The sequence below is a fragment of the Somniosus microcephalus genome, chromosome 3, assembly GCF_052327205.1.
Source record: "Somniosus microcephalus isolate GS21.2 chromosome 3, FLI_Smic_1.0, whole genome shotgun sequence".
NCBI lineage: Eukaryota > Metazoa > Chordata > Chondrichthyes > Squaliformes > Somniosidae > Somniosus > Somniosus microcephalus.
In genome coordinates this window covers 46,753,571-46,778,861 of record NC_140989.1, presented here as the reverse complement: position 1 = coordinate 46,778,861, position 25,291 = coordinate 46,753,571, and the positions used below count along the sequence as shown (strand labels likewise).

Sequence of the window (25,291 nt, the reverse complement as noted above, 5' to 3'; positions counted from 1 at the left end):
ATCCACATTATACTGCATCTGCCATGCATCTGCCCAATCACCCAACATGTCCAAATCATACTGGAGTTTCTCGGCATCCTCCTCACAGCACACACGCCCACCCAGCTTTGTGTCGTCTGCAAACTTGAAGATATTACATCTAGTTCCCTCGTCTAGATCATTAATATATATTGTGAATAGCTGGGGTCCTAGGACCGATCCCTGTGGTACCCCACTAGTCACTGCCTGCCACTCGGAAAAAGACCCGTTTATTCCAACTCTTTGCTTCCTGTCTGCCAACCAGTTCTCTATCCAAGTCAGTACCTTGCCCCCAATCCCTTGTGCTTTAACTTTACACACTAATCTCTTATGCGGGACCTTATCGAAAGCCTTCTGAAAGTCCAAATACACCACATCCACGAGTTCTCCCTTATCTATTCTACAAGTTACATCCTCAAAAAATTCCAGTAGATTAGTCAAGCACGATTTACCTTTTGTAAATCCATGTTGACTTTGTCCGATCCTGTCACTGTTTTCCAAGTGCTCTGCTATTACATCTTTTAGAATGGACTCTAGCATTAGGGGGGAATTTTAACCTAACAAAATGGGTGGGTTTTGAGCGTGGGGGCAGTTAAATTGTTAAAAATGGGATTCCTGACCTGAACCCACATCCAACCCGCCCACTTCCGGTTTTAACGGAGGCAGAACGGGAAGCAGGACGGGGCGGGCAGCCAACCTGCAGCCAGGAGGCAGGACGTCAATTTACATATTATAATGAGGTTGGAAGCCTCTTCTTTAACTTCCATTTTGTTTTTAACTGCACTTTGTAAAACCCGGCAGTTACAGCAAGGCAAGGATTGCTGCGTCCAGGAGATAAGTGTCTTTACACCTACCTCCTTATCTCGCGGCCGGCCTGAAGTGATCTTCCCTCCGCCCCCCCACCCCGATGATCCTGAGGCTGGCCCCAAAGTGATCTTCCCTCCCTCCCACCCTGCTGCGGTCCCACGACGTCCCCGATCTCACCCCCCCACCAGCCCCCCAGTCCCATGATGTCCCCGATCCACCCCGGTCCCATGATGTCTCCGTTAAAGTCAGCAAGGCCTGCAGGAAACCCGGCCTCCTGGGTTTCCCGACTGCGTCGGAGTACCCCTTCCCCCAACCCACCTTCCTCATTAAAATCCAGCTCTTAGAGTCCACATAAGCAGAGAATCTCTAGGTTGCAGATTCATATTTTTCATGATGTGAATGGAAAGAAGTGTCTATCACCGCTGTAATGAGCGATGGGTTGGTAAATCCCAACATTGAATGACTGGTGGAATATTGGTAGCCTTGGTGATGTCCTAAGACCTATCAGTGTGTTAAAATCCAGCCACAAACGGATAGTACATCTATGCCAGGATTTTCACCTGCAGCTGGGGTAGTTTTCCAAAGCAGCACTAATGGGCTCAAGGCTTATACAATCAAGGAGCCACATACAGAGGCTCATCTGACTACAATATTCTCCAGTAGGATCATGCAGTGATGGAGCAGAGGAAAAAGAACAATGGAAAAAATTGCAAGAATTACTGAGGATTCAGAAGGACAAATACAGGAAGAAAAGGTATGGTTGAAGAGTGTATTTATAACATTGGGGAAGTGGGGGAGAGATCATTAAGAAACAGGTTTTGCCAATTATCCCAGGATACTGGAACATCCTAGTGAGGATTGGCAGTGTCTATGAGAGGTGGCGGTAGTACTATCCCAGACAATCCACGAGGATCTTGTTAAGTCTGTGAGTTGTTCAAGTAATTAATACTGAGACTTAATCAGTAACAATAAAACAGGTCTTTACTGGTTGGAGGTAGGGACAACACGTAGGTCTTTACTTCATGCCCACAGGCGGGAACTGAGGGGAGATCAGTACCCACAGTACTATTTATACCCCTATGGCCAGGAGTGGTACTGCGTATCACTACGCCCTACAAGTAGTGCAGTCCTGTCCATAGGTTCAAGTAGCACACATATTACATACACAACATTCCTCCCTTCTTAGCTTTACAGTCATCTCCCCATTTAACATAACGTAATAACATATATACATATATAACTTCAGGTTTACATAACAGAATAACATAGATACATAGATAACTTCATGTCAAAGCAGATCACAGATTCAGTCTCTGCGGAAAACAGTTCACAGATTCAATCTCTGTGGTGTAGTCGGTTCACGTTGCTGGAGTGACTCATTCAATAGTCCTTCCGTGGATTTAACAGTTTGAACTTCCGAACTGAATTGGCTCCGTTCGGAGGGACCACGTGTGTGATCTGGTAGAGGTAATAATGGTTCAGATGGGTCATCTTCTGTTTTGACTTTTCCTTTTCTGCTTCTTGGAGACTCTCTGGGCTCCACTGTCAGCTGCCAGCTGCATGCGCAGTTCCTCCTTCTCTTCCTCCTTTTTCCGTAGTAGAGCCACCTTCTCCCGATGTTCCGTAGACTTTCGGTGCTCCTCCATGATTTCTGTATGGTGGGAGTCGAAGTTACAAGTTGGGCAGGACAGGACATAGTAATATTCGGTGTCGTCCTGATCTAGGCCAGCGAGAGGGTCTTCTATTTCCTCCATACCCAGCTGGGCGTTAGCCAGCTTTTGTTCCAAGTCCAGACATCTTTCCTGAAGAGACTTCTTCATGCGTACCTCTTCATCCAGCTTTTTCTGGGCTTTCAGCAAGTCGTTTACTAATGACCTCATTTGAGATTTTACTACTTCAACTTCTTTTGGAGATTGATTGATCGGACTATTCAATCCCTCTACCGGAGCAGCTGTTTCAGCGGTCTGTTGTTCTACGTTGACGTGAGTCAGCGTACTTTTGGCATCCAAGGGCTGCTCTGTTGCAGTCATCTCAGTCTGTGTTGCCACCTCAGCTCTTCCAATAACCTTTGAGAGCTCCGAACCCCTTTCGTTTGAATATTGAAGTTCGTGTTCAAGTTTTTCCCATTTCAGAGTCCTGTCCTTCAGCATATGCAGGAGTTGGCTGACCGTTAACTCCTCTGACATCAGACGTTTTGTGTGCTCCTGCTCCATTTTCTCCATCAGCTGCTTCTGTTGTCTTTCCAGATTCTCCAACTCTATATCAAAGAACTCTTTCGTTGCATTCAACTCTTGCTCAAAACGGCGAAGCATTTGTTCTAATTGCTGTTGTAGTTTGAAATGGAGTTGAGTTCGAGCCCGGTGTCCCTCAGAAATGGGCACATCAGTAGACTTGCCAGACTCAGAATCCACAGTTAAACTATGTTGTTGTTGCTCAGTGGAATTCTGTGCTGAAACTTTGTCTTTTGCACCTGAGTTGGGCTTACCATCATCCGTTCCAGAGTCTGGGCCGACTATCTTCACCAAGTTCTCACTCGTTATTGTTTGTAGGAAATGCCAGTCCATATTCATTTTCCTAATCCACTCCCGTCCTAGTAGTGGAGGACCTCCTTCAGATATCACATATAAGTCCATTATTTGACTGTCTTCGCCCTTGTGGACCACTGCAACCTCTATTTTCCCGATGGGGTACACTCTTTGCCCCGTGTATGTTTTCAATATAATCCCCGTATCCTGTAGGGGAATATGTTGGAATAACCTTCTGTAATCTTTCTTATTCATGACCGACAATGCCGATCCAGTGTCCAATTCCATTTTTACTTGGACTCCTTCTATCTGAAGAGTAACTCAAATTGTCTGGAGGTCTGCACCCTTACCAACGTTGAGTACCCTTAAGCTAGCCAGTTCAATACTGCTTAAGCCAGCCAGTTCATTACTGCTAGCGCCTGAATCGGACTCCTGTTCGGCCACCTTGTGTACTTTTGCGTATTTTCCTTGCGGTGACTTCTTGTTGCTGGTCTTCTTCCCTGACCTGCATACTCTAGCTATATGTCCAAGCCTACCACAAGTTCTACATTCTTGGTTTTTAAACCAACACTGGTTCTGATCATGCGTTGTCTTTCCACAACGATAACATTTGTCAGAACTCATACCCAATTTGTGTGCACTGAGCTCCGGTGACCGTAGCTGCATTACTGCCGTGCCTCTCGCTGTGGTTTCGTGTGCTGCTGCCATAGTGACCGCCTTCTCAAGCGTCAGCTCATTCTCCTCGAGCAGTCGCTTTTGTGTATCCTGTTTAAATAAACCACACACAAATTTGTCTCGTAGTGCATCTGTCAGTCCCGTTCCAAACTGGCAATATTTCGCTAATTTACGCAATTCCAGCAAATATTCAGCATTGCTTTCATGCTGTAGCTGCCTTCTGTCGTAAAATTTAAATCGTTCCGCTAGCATCAGCGGCGTGGGGTTTAGATGATCTTTCAGGACAGTAACAATCTCATCGAACGTCTTATCCGCCGGTTCATCTGGTGATAACAGGTGTTTCAATTGCCCGTATGTCTTCGCACCCATTAAATTTAATAATGTTAGTGCTTTATCAGCCTCACGAATTTTATTGGCCTTACAATAATTTTTAACTCGTTCAACATATATGGCCCAATCTTCGATGTCACTATCAAAGTTGCTAATATTCCCGTGTTTAGGCATTGTAGTACTTTATCAGATTTGCAATTTCTCAGATTTTTTTTTTTTACTGCTATCCAAGATGGCGGCTTCCCGCTCTTGCCGTCGTCCTCCGCCCACAAAATGGCGGTTTTCCCGCGCTTGGCAGTCTTCACCCGTCCCCCGACGCCGTCTCCCTTCAGCCCCGAGTGCGGCCCTTATCTCCGCCGCGATCGATGGCCCGCGCTTTTCACCGCGGCTCTCGCGCCTTCAGTGTCTGCCGACGCTGCGCCTTTCAGCCCGAGTGCGGCCCTTATCAGGGATTGCGATCGATGGCCCTTCTACCTCCGACTTCCCCCAGCCCTGTCTTTGCAGCCAACGCTGCTCGGCTTACCCACCACCGAGGTTGAAAAAGAAGCTGCAGGATGTCTTCTGTCCTCCAGTTTTCAGTCGCTGATGGAGGCTTCAGGGTCCTAATGCCTGTCGCTTCCAGTGGGGTGGTGAGATTTGAAACCTCTCTTCAATGTCCTGTCTGTGGACGAAGCTGCCGTGGAATAACTGCCGCAGGGTAAGAACCTGACTCGTCGCCAGTGTTAAGTCTGTGAGTTGTTCAAGTAATTAATACTCAGACTTAATCAGTAACAATAAAACAGGTCTTTACTGGTTGGAGGTAGGGACTACACGTAGGTCTTTACTTCATGCCCACAGGCGGGAACTGAGGGGAGATCAGTACCCACAGTACTATTTATACCCCTATGGCCAGGAGTGGTACTGTGTATCACTACGCCCTACAAGTAGTGCAGTCCTGTCCATAGGTTCAAGTAGCACACATATTACATACACAACAGATCTACCACCGAAAACTGATTACCAGATAGACCAAAAAAACAGTGATTTAATTTGTTGTCGACCTATACAGACAGTTGTGAAAGGGTGTACTTAATGTAAGATACAAAAAATTTCCAATTTTACCAACAGAATTGTTCATCAATAAACTGCTTCAATTGACTCTAATCACAAGTAGGTTATGCACCAGAGCAATAGCAATATGATTGATTTTCTGTTCCTTGAAATAAGACTATGCTGCCTGTAACACTGACAAATGAATATGATGAGTACAAGGTCATGGTGACCCGGTAGTGCTGGTTTTACAAAGCTCTAGAGTGGATCGATTTGCAGTCCTGATTGATGTTGACATCATCTTTCATCCAATCGTGACAAAAAAACACAAGCACATCAACAGATAGCAGCCTACATGTTGCCTGTTAGTTAAACACAGACTGCCTGCCACTATATTGGAAATTGGATTATTCTGGGACACGTTCTTCCGCCCTCCCCTCAACTGAAGGCAGATGTTAATGGTGAAAGGTTAGGAGTGAGAGCGAGGAAAGGGATGTCAGTTTTGTATATCCGGGATGCAATCAGTTCGGCATGTTTGTGATTCAATACACTGAGCCACAGAGTGGTAAAATGCCCCATCTCCTACAAAGAATTGCATTGGGGGTAGCTTTGACTTTGTGCGATAGTGTTAAATGAGTGATAGCGAATCAGCAGCCCGTTTTACATCTCTCCTGGTTTTTTTTTCCCATTGACATCAATGAAAATAAAAATCAGGAGAGATGTAAAATGGGCTGCCGATTCACTATCGCCTGTTTTACACTATCGCACAAAGTCAAAATTACCCCCATTAAATCTATAGCACGGAAACAGGCCATTTAACCAACTGGTCTATGCCAGTGTTAACACTCCACACGAGCCTCTTCCCACTCTAATTACCTCCTCCCACCTTCCCCCCATATCCCTCCATTCCCTACTCCCTCATGCATGCATCAAGCCTCACCTTAAATACAGCAATGCAATATGCTTCAACCACCCCATGTGGCAGCGAGTTCCACATGCTCACCACTCTGTGTAAAGAAATTCCTCCTAAAGTCTTTATTTGATCTCATAGTGACAATCTTATATTTATGCCCCCAAGTGGAAACAGGTTTTCCACATCCACCCCATCAAACACCTTCATAATTTTAAAGACTTCTATCAAGTCTCACTCAATCTTTCTTGATAGGTGCATCCTATCAATTCTAGTAACGTGGATATCAAGGCAGCATTTGACAGAGTGTGGCACCAAGAAGCCCTAGTAAAACTGAAGTCAATGGGGATCAGGGAGGTTGTGGTTGTTGGAGGCAATCATTTCAGCCTCAATACATCGCTGCAGGGGTTCCTGAAGGCAGTTTCCTAGGCCCAACTATCCGTAGCTGCTTCATCAATGACCTTCCCTCTATAATAAGGCCAGAGGTGGGGCTGTTCACTGATGATTGCACAGTGTTCAGCTACATTCGCAATTCTTCAGATAATGAAGCAGCCCATGCTCGCAGCTGGTTGCAGCTGCAACAACACTCAAGAAGCTCTACACGATCCAGGACAAAGCAGTCTGCTTGATCAGCACCCCGTTCACCAGCTTAAATATCCACTCCCTCCACCACCGACGTACCGTGGCTGCAGTGGATGCTTCTTCAGCAGCACCTCCCAAAACACACTTCCCATCTCCAAAAGCTTAATTCCTGTTGTCATGTTTTCGTCATATTTTTGTGTCAAGATTTGCAATTATGAATGCCAGTGTCCACATTTATAATGTAAGCTGCCTATGTAAATGTGGAATTATAGCGTCCCACCAGCGGTGGCACCTCTGTTTTGCTTCTCCCAGCTCCTCAATTTGAAATACAGAGGCCACAATATTTACGGGGAGTTGAGGAAGGTCCGGGGAGGCCGAAAACGGCTGACGAACCCGACGTGGAGGTCCTGCCGAACATAATAGCGGGACCTCATTAGGATTTTGTAGCTCCGTTCCCCGCCTGGCAGGAAGCCGCAGCTGGAGGCGCCTAGGGATGGACACCGGAAAACGGGAGGGGAGGGGGAGGGGCCACAATTCGAAGAGGGGGAGAGAGGTCGACAATCGGAGCAGGAAGGGAGGAGAGGGCGATCGGGGAGGGGGCGGGGGGTGAGAGCCCATAATACGGAAGGGCGAGAGAGGGCGACAATTGAGGCTAGGGGGTGGAAGCTGCAATCGTGAGGAAGAAGGCCAAGATCAGGAGGGGGGGAAGAGAGCCCACAATAGGGAAGGGCGAGAGATGTCGACAATTGGGGCTGGGGGGAGGAGGCTGGTGATCCAGAGAGAGGAGGCCTAAGGTTTCCTTGAGGGGCCGGGGGGAGCACACCTGCTGCTCTTGGCACACAAGGATTGCTGTAAAGGGCATTTACTTTTTTGTAACAGGCAGCTGCCGCCTCCCTTTCACTGCTGGGTTTCCCAAGCCCTACAAAAGAAAGAAAAATACTTACCTTTTTTGAACTCTTCCGGGCTGATCCTCTTGTGTCCCAGATTGGCCTGGTGGGAAATCCAGAGGGGCTTCCCCGCTCAGGCCTCAATTAAAATTGTAGTTGACGTGTATATGTAAAGTAGGATTCCGCTGGTTTTGGTTTGGTGCCCTTGTTGCCTGCTCAAGAGAGCCGGTTAACAGCGCAGAGGGCGGGATCCTGGCGACTCCAGGGCAGGTAAGTAACTCTGGTTATTTCAACTGCCTACCCGCCCTGGCTTGGTAGGTTAAGGCTTAAGATTTTGAAAAAGATACTCGTTGATCTCCTGTGGCATTGCACTTGGGGTGATAAGGCCAACTGCACTATGCAGGTCATGTGGGGTTAATCGAGGCGAGGACATGTTGGGGAGGTGGAAGGGAGAGGAGGCTGATGGGAGGGGGAGGAGGGAGGGAGAGGGGAAAGAGAATGAGGAGGGAAGGAGTAAGAAAGCAAGAGAAGGAGAGAGTGCAGGAAGAGGTGGAGGATGGGGAAAGTGACGGGGTGGGAGGGAGGATGGTAACAGAATGGGGAGGGTGAAAAGGAGAAGGATAGAGCAGGGAAGTAGGCGGTATAGGGAAGAGAAAGAGGATGCTGGAATGGTGTCAGGAATGGCAACAGAAGGAGAGGTATAGGTATTGGGGAGGAGGACAACAACAACAAAAACGTGTATTTATATAGGACCTTTAACCTCGTAAAACATCCCAGGGGCTTCACAGGAGCCTTATGAAGCACAATTTGACACCGAGCCACATAAGGAGATATTAGTGCAGATGACCAAAAGCTTGGTCAAAGAGTTAAGTTTTAAGGAGCGTCTTAAAGGAGGTAAGAGAGGCAGAGTGGTTTAAGGAGGGAAGTCCAGAGCTTAGGGCCAAGGCAGCTGAAGGCACGGCCGCCAATGGTGGAGTGATTAAAATCAGGGATGCTCAACAGGCCAGAATTAGAGGAGTGCAGGTATCTCGGAGGGTTGTAGGGCTGGAGGAGATTTCAGAGATAGGGAGGGGCGAGGCCATGGAGGGATTTGAATACAAGGGTGAGATTTTTAAAATCGAGGCATTGCTTAGCCGGGAGCCAATGTAGGTCAGCGAGCACAGGGGTGATGGGTGAACGGGACTTGGTGCGAGTTAGGACATGGGCAGCCAAGTTTTGAGTGACCTCAAGTTTACCAAGTGTAGAACGTGGGATGCCAGCCAGCAGTACGTTGGAATAGTCAAGTCTAGAGGTAACAAAGGCATGGATGAGGGTTTCAGCAGCAGATGAGCTGAGGCAGGGGCGGAGTTGGGCGGTGTTCCGGAGGTGGAAATAAGCAATCTTAGTGATGACATGGATATGTAGTCAGAAGCTCATTTTGGGGTCAAGTATGACCACATGGTTGTGAACAGTCTGGTTCAGCCTTAGACAGTTGCCAGGGAGAGGGATGGAGTCGGTGGCTAGAGAACATTTGTGGTGGAGACCGATATTTATTTGGAGGACATTTCTGCTCATCCAATACTGGATGTCGGACAAGCAGTCTGACAATTTAGAGACCGTGAAGGGGTTGAGAAAGGTGGTGGTGAGGTAGAGCTGGGTGCCTCAGCATACATGTGGAAACTGACACTGTGTGGTCGGATGAAGTCGTCGAGGGGCAGCATGTAGATGAGAAATAGGAGAGGGCCAAGGATAGATTCTAGGGGGACTCCAGAGGTAACGATGCGGTAGTGGGAAGAGAAGCCATTGCAGGTGATCCTCTGGCTACGATTAGATAGATAAGAACGGAACCAAGCAAGAGCAGTTCCACCCTGCTGGACGACGGTGGAGAGGCGTTGGAGGAGGATAATGTGGTCAACAGTGTCAAAGGCTGCAGACAGGTTGAGAAAGACAAGGAGGGATAGTTTACCTTTGTCACAGTCACATAGGATGTCATTTGTGGCTTTGATAAGAGCCGTTTCGGTATTGTGGCAAGGGTGGAAACCTGATTGGAAGGATTCAAAGCTGGAGTTCAAGGACTTTGGAGAGGAAAGGGAGGTTGGAGATGGGGTGGTAGTTTGAAAGGACGGAGCGATCAATGGTTAGTTTTTTGAGGAAAGGGGTGATGACGGCAGATTTGAAGGAGAGGTGGACAGTACCTGAGGAGAGAGCACCGTTAACAATATCAGCTAACATGGGGGCCAGGAAGGGAAGTTGGGTGGTCTGTAGTTTAGTGGGAACAGGGTCGAGGGAGGTGGGTCTCATGGACAAGATGAGGTCGGAGAAGGCATGAGGGGAGATAGGGGAGAAGCTAGAGAAAGATGTGAGTTCAGGGCTAGGGAAGGGGGGAACCTTAGGTGAAGTTTGGCCCGGTGGGCTAGGGGAAGGGAGGGAAGTGGCAGAGACAGAAAATCAGATGCTCTCAATCTTAGTGACAAAGAAGTCCATGAGCTCCTCGCACTTGTTGTGGGAGGTGAGGGTGAAGGAGACGGGAGAGAGGGGTTTAAGAAGACAGTCTGCAGTAGTGAAAAGGAGCCGGGGTTTATCTTTGCATTCCAGAATGATCCTGGAATAGTGAGCAGCTTTGGCAGGCGAGACGAGATAGTGCTTTGTGTGGTCCAGCCAGATCCGGCGGTGAATGGCTAAACCAGTTGTCCGCCATATCCGTTCAAGTCTGCGTCCTTTGGACTTAAGGGAGTGGAGATGAGGGCCGTACCAGGGGGAACGACCAGGATGAGAGAGAGTAATCATTTTAACGGGGACGAGGGCTTCAAAGGTGGAGGTGAGGGTGTGTGAGCAGATCGGTAGCTGCAGAAATGTCGTGATGAATGGAGGGTCAAAGGCTAGACAGTTGGGTCTAGAAATTCGATAAAGCCCAAAAATGGGCAGTGCCACCGTGGGCCGAGGTTACCTCCCGCACGTAAAAAAGAGCGCAGGTAACACCGTTATTTTGGTGCTGCCTGCTGATTTAAATGAGCGCAGCGCAGAACCTCCCGTGCAACGCGCTCTTTCAGGCGGTAAGATCAACAGGAGGCCGAAGGTCGGGTCTAAACTATCTGTGGGGTTATCAGGAAAACGTGATTTATGAAAGTGAATTGCAATGTTCTCGTGTTTTTTTTTAGGTTGACGGAGAGGGTATGCAAGATAAATCAAAGCCTAAAAATACACTAATCTGTCAGATTTTAAAGAATGCAACCTGCAGTTAGCTGAAATCTATGTTTAATTCAACTGCTGACACTCTCAAATATTTAGCCGCCTAATTTGTCAAGTATAATTATTAATCAAAAAAAGTCATCATTAACTGAGTAAATGACTGCAATTTGGGTGGAATCATTCTAGCAGCTTGAGGTTCCAAATACTTGAATTTGTGAAAACTTATGCTACATGTGTCGTAAAATTTCTGATTACACCATCGAGTGCAACCAATGTCAAAATTATTCAAAACAGTGATCAGTGAGGACTGCAAACCTGTCATAGAGTCTGGGTTCAGTGGGGCTGCAAATACTCTGCATAGTTATTAAAGACTGCTCAGAGATCTATAGATCTCCGCCACTTTATCCTGAGTCTACGTGCTGGCAATGGCTGCACGCACGGAAGTGCTTTGGAGAGGGCGGTAAAAGGAGCGGCGACATCCAAAATTGCTCAGCCTGCGTTAATTCAGTGATGCACATCGATTGACGTCACGCCTTTATCATTAAAATATTTGAGGCGAGCAAAGCCGACCTGCCCAATATGACGGCCATTGCTTTCCGCGCCAGAAGTGGGCGGAAGTGAGGCGGCCGCCATTTTTAAATTCAAAACCGGCCTTAACGGCCGCGCTAAAGGTTCCAATTTCTAGGCCTTGGGATTTTGTTTAGACTGGATCGGGGAGGGTAGAGGGAGCGGGGGATTGGCGAAGGGGGAGCAAGGAAAAGGAGGGATTAGGGGGAGTGGGGGTAGAGGAGGGGAATGAGGGTTTGACCGGACTGCCAAACTCTGTCAGTGAGTCGACAGGGATGGAAAAGTCTGTCAGCAGTGAGGTGGGGGGAGGTGGGGGGGGCGGCGAAATACAGATATGTTTTATGTGTTTATCTGTGCCTTTTTAGCCACATAAGCCAAGCCAAGGACTGATATGCCTGGTGGACCTGGTGTACTGGCTGCTCAGTATAATCCAGGATAGTGACAGGGAGGTTCCAACCCGGCCCCCTCTCCTGCTTGTGCCGGGCGGAGGTTCTGCCTCATCAGGCCCCCACAGAAACTCAAGAGTGGAAGTCTTATGCCAAGAGTGCATTTTTAGGGATGCGGGTTTTCAGCCCCTACACTTTGTCTTAACTCCCTATGTGCAATATCACGAGATGTGGAATCAGGTTTCTAATGTATTTATTTAAATAGGTTGGATGACCTCAAATAAAATGCATTTTTCTTATTAAGAAGCCATATTAATATCCATACAAATCTTGAGAGAGTGGCATTTTATTTTCCACAAATGCAGATCCGGTAAGCTGTCACTGAGGTCGGGCACAGGCAAACCTACTGTCAGTGCTAAACCACTCAGTGAAAAACCACTAGGTTAAATGGTGAAGAAAATAAAAAACATTTTGTGTAAAGTACCTTCTGAATAACATAGCTTGTTTCTGTTTTCTTCACTGATAGACTGACTTTCCTTCACCTTCCACTTTGGTTCATCCAGCTCTGATGTAACTGATGACCATCCACAATCCTCTTCTTCAAAAGAGCAGTACGAGCCGATGGGAAGGTTATCTGGAGAAAGAAGAAAATCTGGATGATGTTTTCCATCTGTTGCACAAAAGAACAACTGCAGCAAGATAAAGAAGCAGCTTTTGTGGTATATGCAAAACAAATTACCAACTGGCAAGAACCACATAACTTACAAGAGCCACAGACACAGGTGAATGAAGACAACTACTGCAAAAGTGGTTCATTTTCAGCAATGTGCTTCTCCGTGTCATGTTTATATAACAGATTTGAGTTAGAAATTAGACACACTCATCTTTAAGTAGTTTAATTTAATTTTTGCCACTTATTTCACTGCTGCTGGGTGGATGTAGAAGAGGGTTTGGAGTGATATACAGGACTGTAAAGAAATGAGAAAAGGCCATAGGAACATAAGGACATACATAGATTAACATAGGAGATAGGAGCAGGAGTAGGCCATTCGGCCCCTTGAGCCTGCTCCGCCATTCAATGCGATCATAGCTGATCATCCAAATTCCTGCTTTCTCCCCATACCCCTTGATCCCTTTAGCCTTAAGAAATATATCCAACTCCTTCTTGAATATATTTAATGTATTGGCCTCTACTGCCTTCTGTGGTAGAGAATTCCACAGGTTCACCACTCTCTGGGTGAAGAAATTCCTCCTCATTTCTGTCCTAAATGGCCTACCCCTTATCCTTAGACTGTGACCCCTGGTTCTGGACTCCCCGACCATCAGGAACATCCTTCCTGCATCTAGTCTGTCCAGTCCTGTCAGAATTTTATAAGTTTCAATGAGATCCCTTCTCATTCTTCTACACTCCAGCGAGTACAAGCCCAATTGACCCAATCTCTCCTCATACGTCATTCCTGCCATCCCAGGTATCAGCCTGGTGAATCTTCGCTGAACTCCTTCCATGGCAAGAACGTCCTTCCTCATAAGGTGACCAAAACTGCAGACAATACTCAAGATGTGGTCTCACCAAGGACCTGTAAAACCGCAGCAAGACATCCTTGTTCCTGTATGCAAACCCTCTCGCTACGAAGGCCAACATACCATTTGCCTTCTTAACCGCCTGCTGCACCTGCATGCTTACCTTCAGCGACTGGTGCACAAGGACACCCAGGTCTCGTTGCACTTCCCCTTCTCCCAATCTATTGCCATTCAGATAATAATCTGCCTTCCTGTTTTTGCCACCAAAGTGGATAACCTCACATTTATCCACGTTATATTGCATCTGCCATGCTTCTGCCCAATCACCCAACCTGCCCAAATCATCCTGGAGTTTCTCGGCATCCTCCTCACAGCAAACACGCCCACCCAGCTTTGTGTCATCTGCAAATTTGGAGATATTACATCTAGTTCCCTTGTCTAGATCATTAATATATATTGTGAATAGCTGGGGTCCAAGGACCGATCCCTGCGGTACCCCACTAGTCACTGCCTGCCGCTCGGAAAAAGACCCGTTTATTCCAACTCTTTGCTTTCTGTCTGCCAACCAGTTCTCTATCCAAGTCAATAGCTTGCCCCCAATCCCATGTGCCTTTACTTTACACGCTAATCTCTTATGCGGGACCTTATCGAAAGCCTTCTGAAAGTCCAAATACACCACATGCACTGGTTCACCCTTATCTATTTTACTAGTTACATCCTCAAAAAATTCCAGTAATTAGTCAAGCACGATTTACCTTTTGTAAATCCATGTTGACTTTGTCCGATCCTGTCACTGTTTTCCAAGTGCTCTGCTATTACATCTTTTATAATGGACTCTAGCATTTTCCCCACTACCAATGTCAGGCTTTCTGGTCTATAATTCCCCGTTTTCTCTCTACCATCTTTTTTGAATAGTGGGGTAAAATTAGCTACCCTCCAATCCATGGGTACTGTTCCAGATTCCATCAAATGTTGGAAGATGATCAGCAATGCATCTACTATTTCTAGAGCCACTTCCTTAAGTACCCTAGGATGTAGATTATCAGGCCCTGGGGATTTATCGGCCTTCAATCCCATCAATTTCCCTAACACCATTTCCCTACAAATACTGATTTCTTTCAGTTCCTCCCTTTCATCAGACCCTATGTTCCCCGACATCTCTGGGAGGTTATTTGTGTCCTCCATTGTGAAGACAGAACCAAAATATGTATTTAATTGGTCTGCCATTTCTTTGTTCCCCATTATAAATTCCCCTGATTCTGAGTGCAAGGGACCTACACTTGACTTCACCAATCTTTTTCTCTTCACCCTAACTTAACCCTTGAAGTCTGGGTATCATTCTGGTAAACCTACGCTGCACTCCCTCCAAGGCCAATATATCCTTCCTAAGGTGTGGTGCCCAGACTGCTCACAGAACTCCAGGTGTGGTCTAACCAGGGTTTTGTACAGCTGCAGCATAACTTCTACCCCCTTGTATTCTAGTCCTCTAGATATAAAGGCCAGCATTCCATTAGCCTTTTAATTTATTTTCTGTATCTGTTCATGACATTTTAATGATCTATATACCTGGACCCCCAAGTCTCTTTGGACCTCCACTGTTTTTAGCTTTTCACCATTTAGAAAGTACCCTGTTCGATCCTTTTTAGGTCCAAAGTGGATGACCTCGCATTTGCTTACATTGAAATCCATTTGCCACAGTTTTACCCATTTGCTTAATCTGTCGATATCCCTTTGTAATTTGGCCGATTAGGCCCATTCCTCACCACAGACTGTGCATGATCGATTCTATAAATAAAAATCTAAAATGATGGAAATGCATGGTAGGTCTGTCAACACCTGAAAAAAAAAAACAGGTTAACGTTTGAAGTGGGAGCCTTCAACAGAACTGGCCACCATGTAATGAAGGATTACTTTGAAAATGCTAACCTATCTCCCTCTATCAGATACTGACTGGTCTGCTGTGCATTTCCACCATTTGCAATTTTAATTTCAGATTTCCAGCATTTGCAGTCTTTCATTTTATCTCTACAATCCATTCTGTCAAAGACTATATCCAAACCACTTAATCTCTTGAGGAAAGGTGTGTTCAGTTCTGGTGAGCATCGCACAAAAAAGATATACAGGCATTGGAAAACATTAGAAATAGGAGGAGTAGGCCATTTGGCCCCTCGAGCCTGCTCCGCCATCAATAAGATCATGGCTGATCTTCTACCTGATCTCCACTTTCCTGCGCTATCCCCATATCCCTTGATTCCCTTAATATTCAAAAATCTATCGATCTCTGTCTAGAATATGCTCAATGACTGAGCCTCCACAGCCCTCTGGGGTACAGAATACCAAAGATTCACCACCCTCTGAGTGAAGAAATTATTCCTCATCTCAGTCGTAAATGTCCGACCCCTTATTCTGAGACTGATCCCTGGTTCTAGACTCCCCAGCCAGGGAAAACATCCTCCCTGCATCTACCCTGTCAAGCCCTGTAAGAATTTTGTATGTTTCAATGAGATCACCCCTCATTCTTCTAAACTCTAGAGAATATAAGCCTAATCTACTCAATCTCTCCTCAAAGGACAATCCCCCCATCCCTGATATCAGTCTGGTGAACCTTTGTTGCACTCCCTCTATGGCAAGTATATCCTTCTTTAGGTATGGAAACCAAAACTGTACACAATACTCCAGGTGTGGTCTCACCAGGGCCCTATATAATTGGAAAAGGTACAGAGAAGAACAAGACTGATCCCAAGTGTAAAGAGCATAGACTATTAGGAATGTTTAGATAAATTCAAACTTTACCAATCTAGAAAGAAGCTGGATAAGGGCTGACTTCACTGAGGTAGTTAAAATATTAAGTGGTAAATAAAGAAAAACTCCAAAATACCAATCTAACTTTACATCTTATAGTATATCCTGGCACAGCAGCCTTCCTTGACAATGATTATTCTAACACATGATGATATCAAGTGAAATGATAACTGATGAAAAGCAGCAAAACACTGAAGAAGATTCGTGCATTTATCTAGTGCCTGTCACATTATCAGAACAATCCAGAGCGTTCACAGCCACTGAAGTACTTTTCAAGTGCAGTTACTGTTGTAACGTAGGCAAATGCAGCAGCCAGTTTGTACACAGCAAGGTCCCACAAACAGCAATGAGATAAATGATCAAATAATTGGTTTTGCTGGTGTTGACTGAGGGATAAATGTTGGCCAGGACACCGGGAGAACTTCCATGCCCTTCTTCGAATAGTGCCATGGGATCTTTTATGCCCACCTGAGAGGACAGACGGGCCTTGGTTTAACATTTCATGTCAGTTTAAACTCAAAATAATTTATTTCTGGCTAAAACATTAAACTAAAGGGCACACTGATGTTAACACATGCAGCTAATGCCAGTAGATAGTTAATCCTTTCTAATGCCGCCAGATGAATCCAGCTAAAGGTCAGTAAATGGAGTGCCAGTCTAGATCTGAAAGAACTCGGGGCAAAATTGGGTCACACCCCCTTTGGGGCGCTAACTTCGCCAGGGCGCTACTTTTAGCGCCCTGAAAAAGTTAGCGCCCCTGCGCCCGAAATTCACTGGTAGCACCCCAAGAGGGAGGTGGGGTGCTACTGGAAGTGCCCTGCCCTCCCTCTTGGGATGCTGCGAGTGAATATCACGGCGCTACGTGCAGCTGCGCCATGCACTGTGGCACGTCGCACCGCGGTACTGCAGGCCTGCCTCCCCTTATTAAAGGGGAGGGGCCTAGCGCAGCGCGACCCGGGACCCAGCTGGACCACCAGGGATCGGAGTGCCGGAAAAGAGCCCGGCACTCAATAGAAGTGCCGGGCTCACGGAGCACAACCGGCACTCCACGGGGGGGGGGGGGTGGGGGGGTGGTGGGCTTCACAGGAGGCTGGGGACAACAATGGGGGCAGGTGCTGGCAGGCGGCCAGCAACAAAAATGTCCACCCAGCACATCCCCTTTAAGTTGCGGCACCCCGGCTGCAGGTAGGCCCCCCTGACCCTGTCAGACATAGCCTTCGGCGGTAAGTCAGGGAGCGCTACCGAAGATCGCGGCCGGGGCGCTGCGCACGGCGATGATGTCAACGCTGGAGCCGCAGCGCCGCGGGGCGCTAACGGTTACCGCCACCGCTAACCTCCCACTGAATTTCGCAGGAGGCGTTAGCGGCGCCGCGCCTGGGCGCTAGTTGCTTTGCGCCCCGTTAGCGTCCCCTTAGGGCGCTAATGGGAGGTGCAAATCAACCAAATTCTTCTCCCCTTAAGTTTGATTCCCAATCCTTTCTCAAGCAGAGGAGAAGTAAGGGGCTGCAATTGGCCACCTTTCCCCTAGCTTAGGGAGGACAGAAAAATCAGCCAATGATCTGCCCTTTATCTTTATGCAGTAGTCCCTAGACAGCTCACGGCCCAGAAACTCATCCGCACCCATTTCTGGGCAGACAGGGGTTGTAGGGTACCTTCCCTGTGCCTGAAAGATGAGGCCCGAGGAAGCGATGGTGATGGGCGGGGGACCTGGAGTGACGACGATGAGGTTGGGGGGCGGGGGGTTCGGAACGGTGGCGATCGGGGAACGGGATTAAATATAGGTCAGGAGGAGCCTGCAATGGCACTGGCTGCCTCAGGTTAAGCCAACAATGAATTGGGGGTCTCAAATAGTCGGCAGGCCCCTCATTTGCATATGAAAAGGGGTACTGCCTGTTTCAGGCATTGGTAAAGGATGCCTTTTTTTTCCCTTTCATGGTATGGTGGGCAGTGCTGTTCTAGCCGGACAAGAGCGCGTGCTTCCTGCCCGCCATATTGGGGGCTTAGTAGGCCAGATAGCGTTGGGAAAACGGCACTACGGGGCTAAACTTATATGCCCATATATGTGGACACTATGTGAGAACAGGATCAGACATGCCTGTGATGCCTCCTCCACTTGAATAGCCTACAAATGCTCACTATCTAGGTTAATGAAGAAGGAAACATATCCCAGCGTAAGTTAGTGCCTTTAGGAAAACATTTTTAAAAAAGGTAAATGGCCAAAATAATTGTCACCTAATCCTGCCACCCAGATTTACTGCTATACTCCCTTGTGTTGACTAGAGTGAAGTTTTTAGTTCCTGCTTATTGAATAAAGCTGCCTGCACTCGCACATTACAAAATCTTACTAATGCTGGTCAACAAACAAGCTAAGTGCAGGTTAGATGCAAGGTGACACCTTCCATAAACAGCGATGGCATTATGATAATGTAAGACAGGCTTTGAACTGTGTCTGGTGGGTGAAGGAAGAATGCCTTTGTTGTTGAATCCTAGGCAGTGGAAAAAAAGAGCACTGCGCAGCTACCTATTCCTCTTATGTGACATAAAACACATCATTCACATTTGTGTGGCATAAGTAAGCCTGCAGGCATTACTACTGTTGCAACAGACCATGTCCACAGAAATCAGTAATGATGATAAATGTTATTATCCATTTTTTAAACTAGCAGATCCATTTCAAAAATAAATATATTTTTGTAACCTCCCAAAAAATAGCATTAAGCTCAATAGCCTCTTATTTGTCTTCAACAATAAATGTTTCTCAGGCTTTGATTAAACAGTTTGTACTGTAATCTTTGTATTTAATCATTGCAGGAATAATTTATTATTAGGTTACTCATATAAAGCAGAAGTCATCACTTAAAAGGTAAAGTGTATTCCATCATATTGTCACATAATTCTAAATGTTACAAAGAGAAATATATGCACACTGACCCTTCATAAGATTGGGCTGAGCTTTAAAACAGCTCCTTAAAGGCAGGTTGACCTCACACTTCATGCTGAATTCATGACACCCTTAGCTCAGTGGTAGCATGCTCGCTTCTGAGTCAGAAGGTTGTGGGTTTCAGCTTCGCTCCAGAGACTTGAGCACATAATCTAAGCTTTAAAAAAATTTGTTTATGGGATGTACGCGTCGCTGGAAGGCCAGCAATATTGCCCAGCCCTAATTGCCCGTGAGAAGGTGGTGGTGAGCCGCCTTCTTGAACTGCTGCAGTCCGTGTGGTGAAGGTGCTCCCACAGTGCTGTTAGGTAGGGAGTTCCAGGATTTTGACCCAGCGACAATGAAGGATCAACGATATATTTCCAAGTCAGGATGGTGTGTGACTTGGAGGTGGTGGTGTTCTCATGCGCCTGCTGCCCTTGTCCTTCTAGGTGGAAGAGGTCGCGGGTTTGGGAGGTGCTGTTGAAGAAGCCTTGGCGAGTTGCTGCAATGCATCTTGTAGATGGTACACACTGCAGCCATGGTGGTGGAGGGAGTGCGGCACTGTCGAAAGTGTCATCTTTTGGATGAGATGTTAAACTGAAGCCTTGCCTGCCTCTCATTTGGACGCAAAAGAAAGTCATGCATTATTCAAAGAAGAACATGGGAGTTATCTTGGTTTACTGGCTAATATTTATCCCTACATTATACCAACATTATCAGCTCATTTAGCTCATTGATGTTTATGGGACCTTGCTGTGTGCAAATTGGCTGCCACGTTTCTCTACACTGAAACAGTGGCTGCATCTTAAAAATACAGTCCCTACCACTTAAACCATCCACAATTAGCACAGGCAGCTGCATATATCAGGAAAATGGTGCTAACCATTTTCCATTACCATAGGAGTCAATTACAAAGGTGCCACGTATAATGTATTAAGCATGCCGACTATTTCGGATAGTTCAATAAGTACTGACCCTGTACTTACCCATTTAAAAGGCTCTGATGATTTCAGCCCAAGTCAAGTCTTCCAGCAGCTTTAATCAGCTGTTCACATCTCTTAATCCCTCTTAATTTAAAAGGCTCTGTTTATTTCAGGCAAAGTCAGGTTGAGCAACAGCTCGATTTTAAATTTCTCATCCTTGTTTTCAAATCCCTCAATGTCCTCGCCCCTCCCTATCTCTGTAACCACCTCCAGCCCTATAACCTTCTGAGATATCTGTGCTCCTCCAATTCTAGTCTCTTGTGCATCCCTGAATTTAATCGCTCCACCATTGGCGGCCGTGCCTTCAACTGCTAAGGCCCTAAGCTCTGGAATTCCCTCCCTAAATCTCTACGTCTCTCTAGTTCTCTCTCCTCCTTCAAGATGCTCCTTAAAATATACCTCTTTGACCAAGCTCTGGTCCTCTGCTCTAATATCTCTTTATGTGGCTCAGTGTCAAGTTTTGTTTGATAACGTTCCTGTGAAACGTCTTGGGACATTTTACTACATTAAAGGCACTATATAAATGCAAGTTGTTATCGTGTCAAATGGAGGGGGCAAAGGCTGGACAATTGGCAGCTTGAAAGTGCAATTAAAATTGACTTGGGGTAGAGATTGTTCCGGGGTCAAGGAATGCAAAATGAAGTCGGATTGAAAGGGAGAAGTGTGATGTGGGCGATAGGGAAACAGGGAAGTGGTCGGAGATAGCCTTGATAGTGATAGAGACCATGGAAATACAGAGGCCACGTGAGATGGCAACGTTGAGGGGTGGCTGTGAATACGGGTAGGAGAGTTTATATGAAGGGAAAGGTTAAGGGAGGGTCGGGAACTCAGAGGTGAGATGGCAAGGTGAGCTAAGATGAAGATTGAAATTTCTGAGGATGTGAATTTACTTGGTGCAGAGGCTGAGGGAAGAAAGGAGGGAGGATATCTCAGGGAGAAACTTGGGGTCGATTTTCATTCAGCAGTCGGGAAGGAGGCAGGACTACAACTTTCGGGTTTTAGTCCCGCCTCTATCGACATCCGGCCAATCCACACGATTTTCCCTTGATTGACCTTGTTGAGCCCGCCCAGCGGGCTCAGCAGGCCAATTAAGGGCCACCCGGCAACAGGTGACATCACAGACTGAAATTTCATCTGTCAAGACGTCTTGACAGATGAAATATCAATGTTTCACAGCTGTTTGAAGCTGTCAAACACTGACAGTCTTACTTCTAACTTGAGTCCTTCTACGCAGGCTTAGTTAGAACTCTCGCCACCACTGAAAGCTGAAGGCTGTCACTTTTGACAGCTCGCGGCCATTCTGCTTTCAGTGCCGGCTGAATGATGGACTCCCAAAGCCTAGAGGAAGAAAGGCTGTAAAGGTAAGTACAGGTAATTTAAACTTCTTTACACACTTTAGACACACCAAACACACTTACCTTTGCACTCATGCACCCATCACTCACCTGAACACCGACATCTCGACCCCTCCAAGTCCTTCAACCCGACGGCCCGCCTGCTCTAACCTGGCGTGGTTTGGAGCTGTCGGGAATCCCACACGACACCCTTCAAAATAGGGATTAGGCTAAAAACTGCCTGTTAACTACCTGTTAACAGGCAGTTAATTGGCACTAATCCCTTCCCGCCTCGGGTCGGCGGGTCCCTGTGCGGGGCGGGTACCCGCCTCCTTTGAAACTTACGTGGAGGCGGGCTTTGGGCGGGATGGTGTCGGGACCCCCGAATTCGGGATTTTTGCCCCCCGCATGCCTAAAAGCCCGCCTCACGGCATACTGAAAATCGACCCCTTGGTATGGGGCTTGAGGGGGGAGTCAAAGAGGGGACAATAAAAGGTAGCATGTCTGGGTGACAAACTAATGAAGGGGGTGGTGGGAGAATTCAGGAAAGAGTAAATTTAAAAGCAGCAAGGGAAAGGTCAAACCTCTAGAACAGAGCAGAGTTTTGGGTAAAAATAAATAGAGTTGGTCAGGAAGGGACAGAAAAAGTAACAAAAGGTAATAGGGCATCACTGATTAAGGTGTCTTCAGGGAAAAATAGAAAAAAGTCAAAGCTAAAGGCACTGTATCTGAATGCGCAAAGCAGTTGCAACAAAATAGCTGAATTAGTAGCGCAGATAGAAATAAATAGGTTTGATCGAATAGCCATTACGGAGACGTGGCTGCAAAGTGGCCAAGGTTGGGAACTAAATATTCCAGGATACTTAACTTTTAGAAGAGATAGGCAAAATGGAAAAGGAGGAGGGGTAGCCCTGATAATAAAGGATGGGATAAAGACAGTAGAAAGGATCTTGTCTCAAAATCAAGAAGTAGAATCAGTTTGGGTGGAGCTAAGAAACAGCAAGGGGCAGAAAACATTGGTGGGAGTTGTTTATAGGCCCCCAAACAGCAGTTGTAATGTAGGGCAGAGTATAAATCAGGAAATTAGAGGTGCAGGAAACAGGTGTAATACAGTGATCATGGGGGACTTTAATAAGAACATAAGAAGTAGGAACAGGAGTAGGCCATTCGGCCCTTCGAGCCTGCTCCGCCATTCAATGAGATCATGGCTGATCTTCTGCCTCAACTCCATTCACTGGCCCTATTGCCATATCCCTTGATGCCTTTACTAGTCATAAATCTATCAACTTCTGTTTTGAATATACCCAATGACTGAGCCTCCACAGCCCTCTGGGGTAGAGAATTCCAAAGATTCACCACCCTCTGGGTGAAGAAATTTCTTCTCATCTCAGTCCTGAATGGCCTTCCCTTTATCCTCAGGCTGTGGCCCCTGGTTCTAGACTCGCCAGCCAAGGGAAATATACTCCCAGCATCTATCCTATCAAGCCCTGTAATAATTTTGTATGCTTCAATGAGATCCCCTCTCATTCTTCTGAGTTCAAGAGAATACAGGCCTAGTTTATTCAATCTCTTCTCATACGACAGTCCCGCCATCCCAGGAATCAATCTCGTGATCCTTCGTTGCACTCATTCTATGGCAAGTATATCCTTCCTTAGGTAAGGAGACCAAAATTGTACACAGTACTCCAGGTGTGGTCTCACCAAGGCCCTATATAATTGGAGTAAGACTTCCTTATTCCTGTACTCAAATCCTCTTGTAATGAAGAGAATGTTTCCAATGGCCGAGGAGCACAGAACCAGGGGCCACAGTCTAAAAATAGCGGGCAAATCATTTAAAACAGAGATGAGGAAGAATTTCTTCACTCAAAGAGTGGTGAGCCTGTGGAATTCCCTGCCACAGAGGGCTGTGAAGGCTAATTCAATAAATATTTTCAAGAGAGAATTGGATATATTTCTGAAGGCTAAGGGGATTAAGGGTTACGGGGAAAAGGCGGGGACGGGGTACTGAACTGGTAAGATCAGCTATGATCTCAGACGAAGATCAGCCATGATCTCATTGAATGGCGGAGCAGGCTCGAAGGGCCGAATGGCCTACTCCTGTTCCTATCTCTATGTTTCTATGTTTCTATACCATTTGTCTTCCTAATGGCTTGCTGCACCTGCACATTCACTTTTGTGACTCACGTACAAGGACACCCAGGTCCCTTTGAGCATCTGCATTCCCTAATCTTTCACCATTTAGGAAATACTCTGCCTTTCTGTTTTTTCTACCAAAGTGGATAACTTCACATTTATCCACATTATATTCCATCTGCCATGTTCTCGCCCACTCACTGAGCCTGTCGAGATCCCCTTGAAGCCGCTTCACATCCTCTTCACAACTGACACTGCCACCTAGCTTTGTATCATCAGCAAATTTGGAAATGTTACATGTAGTCCTCTCATCCAAATCATTGATATAGATTGTGAATAGTTGGGGCCCAAGCACTGATCCTTGCGGTACCCCACTAGTCACAGCCTGCCATCCTGAAAAAGACCCGTTTATCCCTACTCTTTGTTTTCTGTCTGTTAACCAATTCTCAATGCATACTAGTATATTACCCCCAATTCCATGTGCCCTAATTTTGTTCACCAACCTCTTGTGTGGGACCTTATCGAAGGCCTTCTGAAAATCCAGATACACCACATCTACCAGTTCCCCTTTGTCTACTCCACTAGTTACATCCTCAAAGAACTCCAATAGGTTTCTCAAACAGGATTTCCCTTTCATAAATCCATGTTGACTCTGCCCAATCTTACTAGTTTCTAAGTGCCCAGTTATTGCATCCTTTATAATAGATTCTGGCATTTTCCCAACTACTGATGTGAGGCTAACAGGTCTGTAGTTCCCCGTTTTCTATCTCCCTCCTTTCTTAAATAGCGGGGTTACATTTGCTATCCTCCAATCTGCAGGAACCATTCCAGAATCTATAGAATTTTGGAAGAATCACAGAATCACAGAAACCCCACAGTGCAGATAGAGGCCATTTCGGCCCATCGAGCCTGCACTGACACATATCCCACCCAATCCCCGTAACCCCTACACCAACACATATCCCACCCTATCCTTGTAACCCCACGTATTTAATCCCCCTAACACTAAGGGTCAATTTATCATAGCCAATCAATGCGTCCACTATCCCAATGGCCACCTCTTTCAAAACCCTAGGATGTAGGTCATCCGGTCCTTGGGATTTATCGACTTTTAGTCCCATTAATTTTGCTAGTACTGTTTTTTAACTAATAATAATTTCTTTAAGTTCCTCATTCTCGCCACATTCTTCGTTTTCTTGTATTTCTGGGAGGTTTTTTGTGTCTTCCTCCGTGAAGACAGAAACAAAGTATTTATTTAATTTCTCTGCCATTTCCTCATTCCCCATTATAAATTCTCCCGTCTCTGACTGTAAAAGATCTACATTCACCTTCGCCAGTCTTTTCCTTTTCACATACCTATAGAAGCTTTTACAATCCGTTTTTATATTTTTTGCTAGTTTGTGCTCATATTCCATTTTCCCTTTCTTTATCAATTTCTTGGTCCCCGTTTGCTGATTTCTAAAAAGAACCCAATCCTCAGGCTGATCGCTTTTTCTGGCAACTTTATAAGCTTCCTCCTTTGGCTTAATACTAGCTGTAATTTCTTTTGTTAGCCATGGTTGAATCACTTTTCCTTTTGGGTTTTTATGCCCTAGAGGAATATATGTTTGTTGCAAATTATACATTATTTCCTTGAATGTTAGCCATTATATGTCCACCTTCATACCTTTTAGTGTAGTCTCCCAATCTACCACGGCCAACTTGTCCCTCATAC

At 46.2% G+C, this 25,291-nt stretch overlaps 1 protein-coding gene across 1 annotated transcript in view; it reads right to left on the bottom strand.

The window, feature by feature from the left end:
* Positions 1–25,291, bottom strand: part of LOC147121021 (ALK tyrosine kinase receptor-like) — a 970,192-nt gene that overhangs the window by 430,262 nt on the left and 514,639 nt on the right. The window contains exon 6 of the mRNA XM_085977636.1: positions 12,369–12,518. Within this exon, the coding sequence (XP_085833762.1) occupies positions 12,369–12,518 (150 nt within the window). The remainder of the gene's footprint in view (positions 1–12,368; positions 12,519–25,291) is intronic.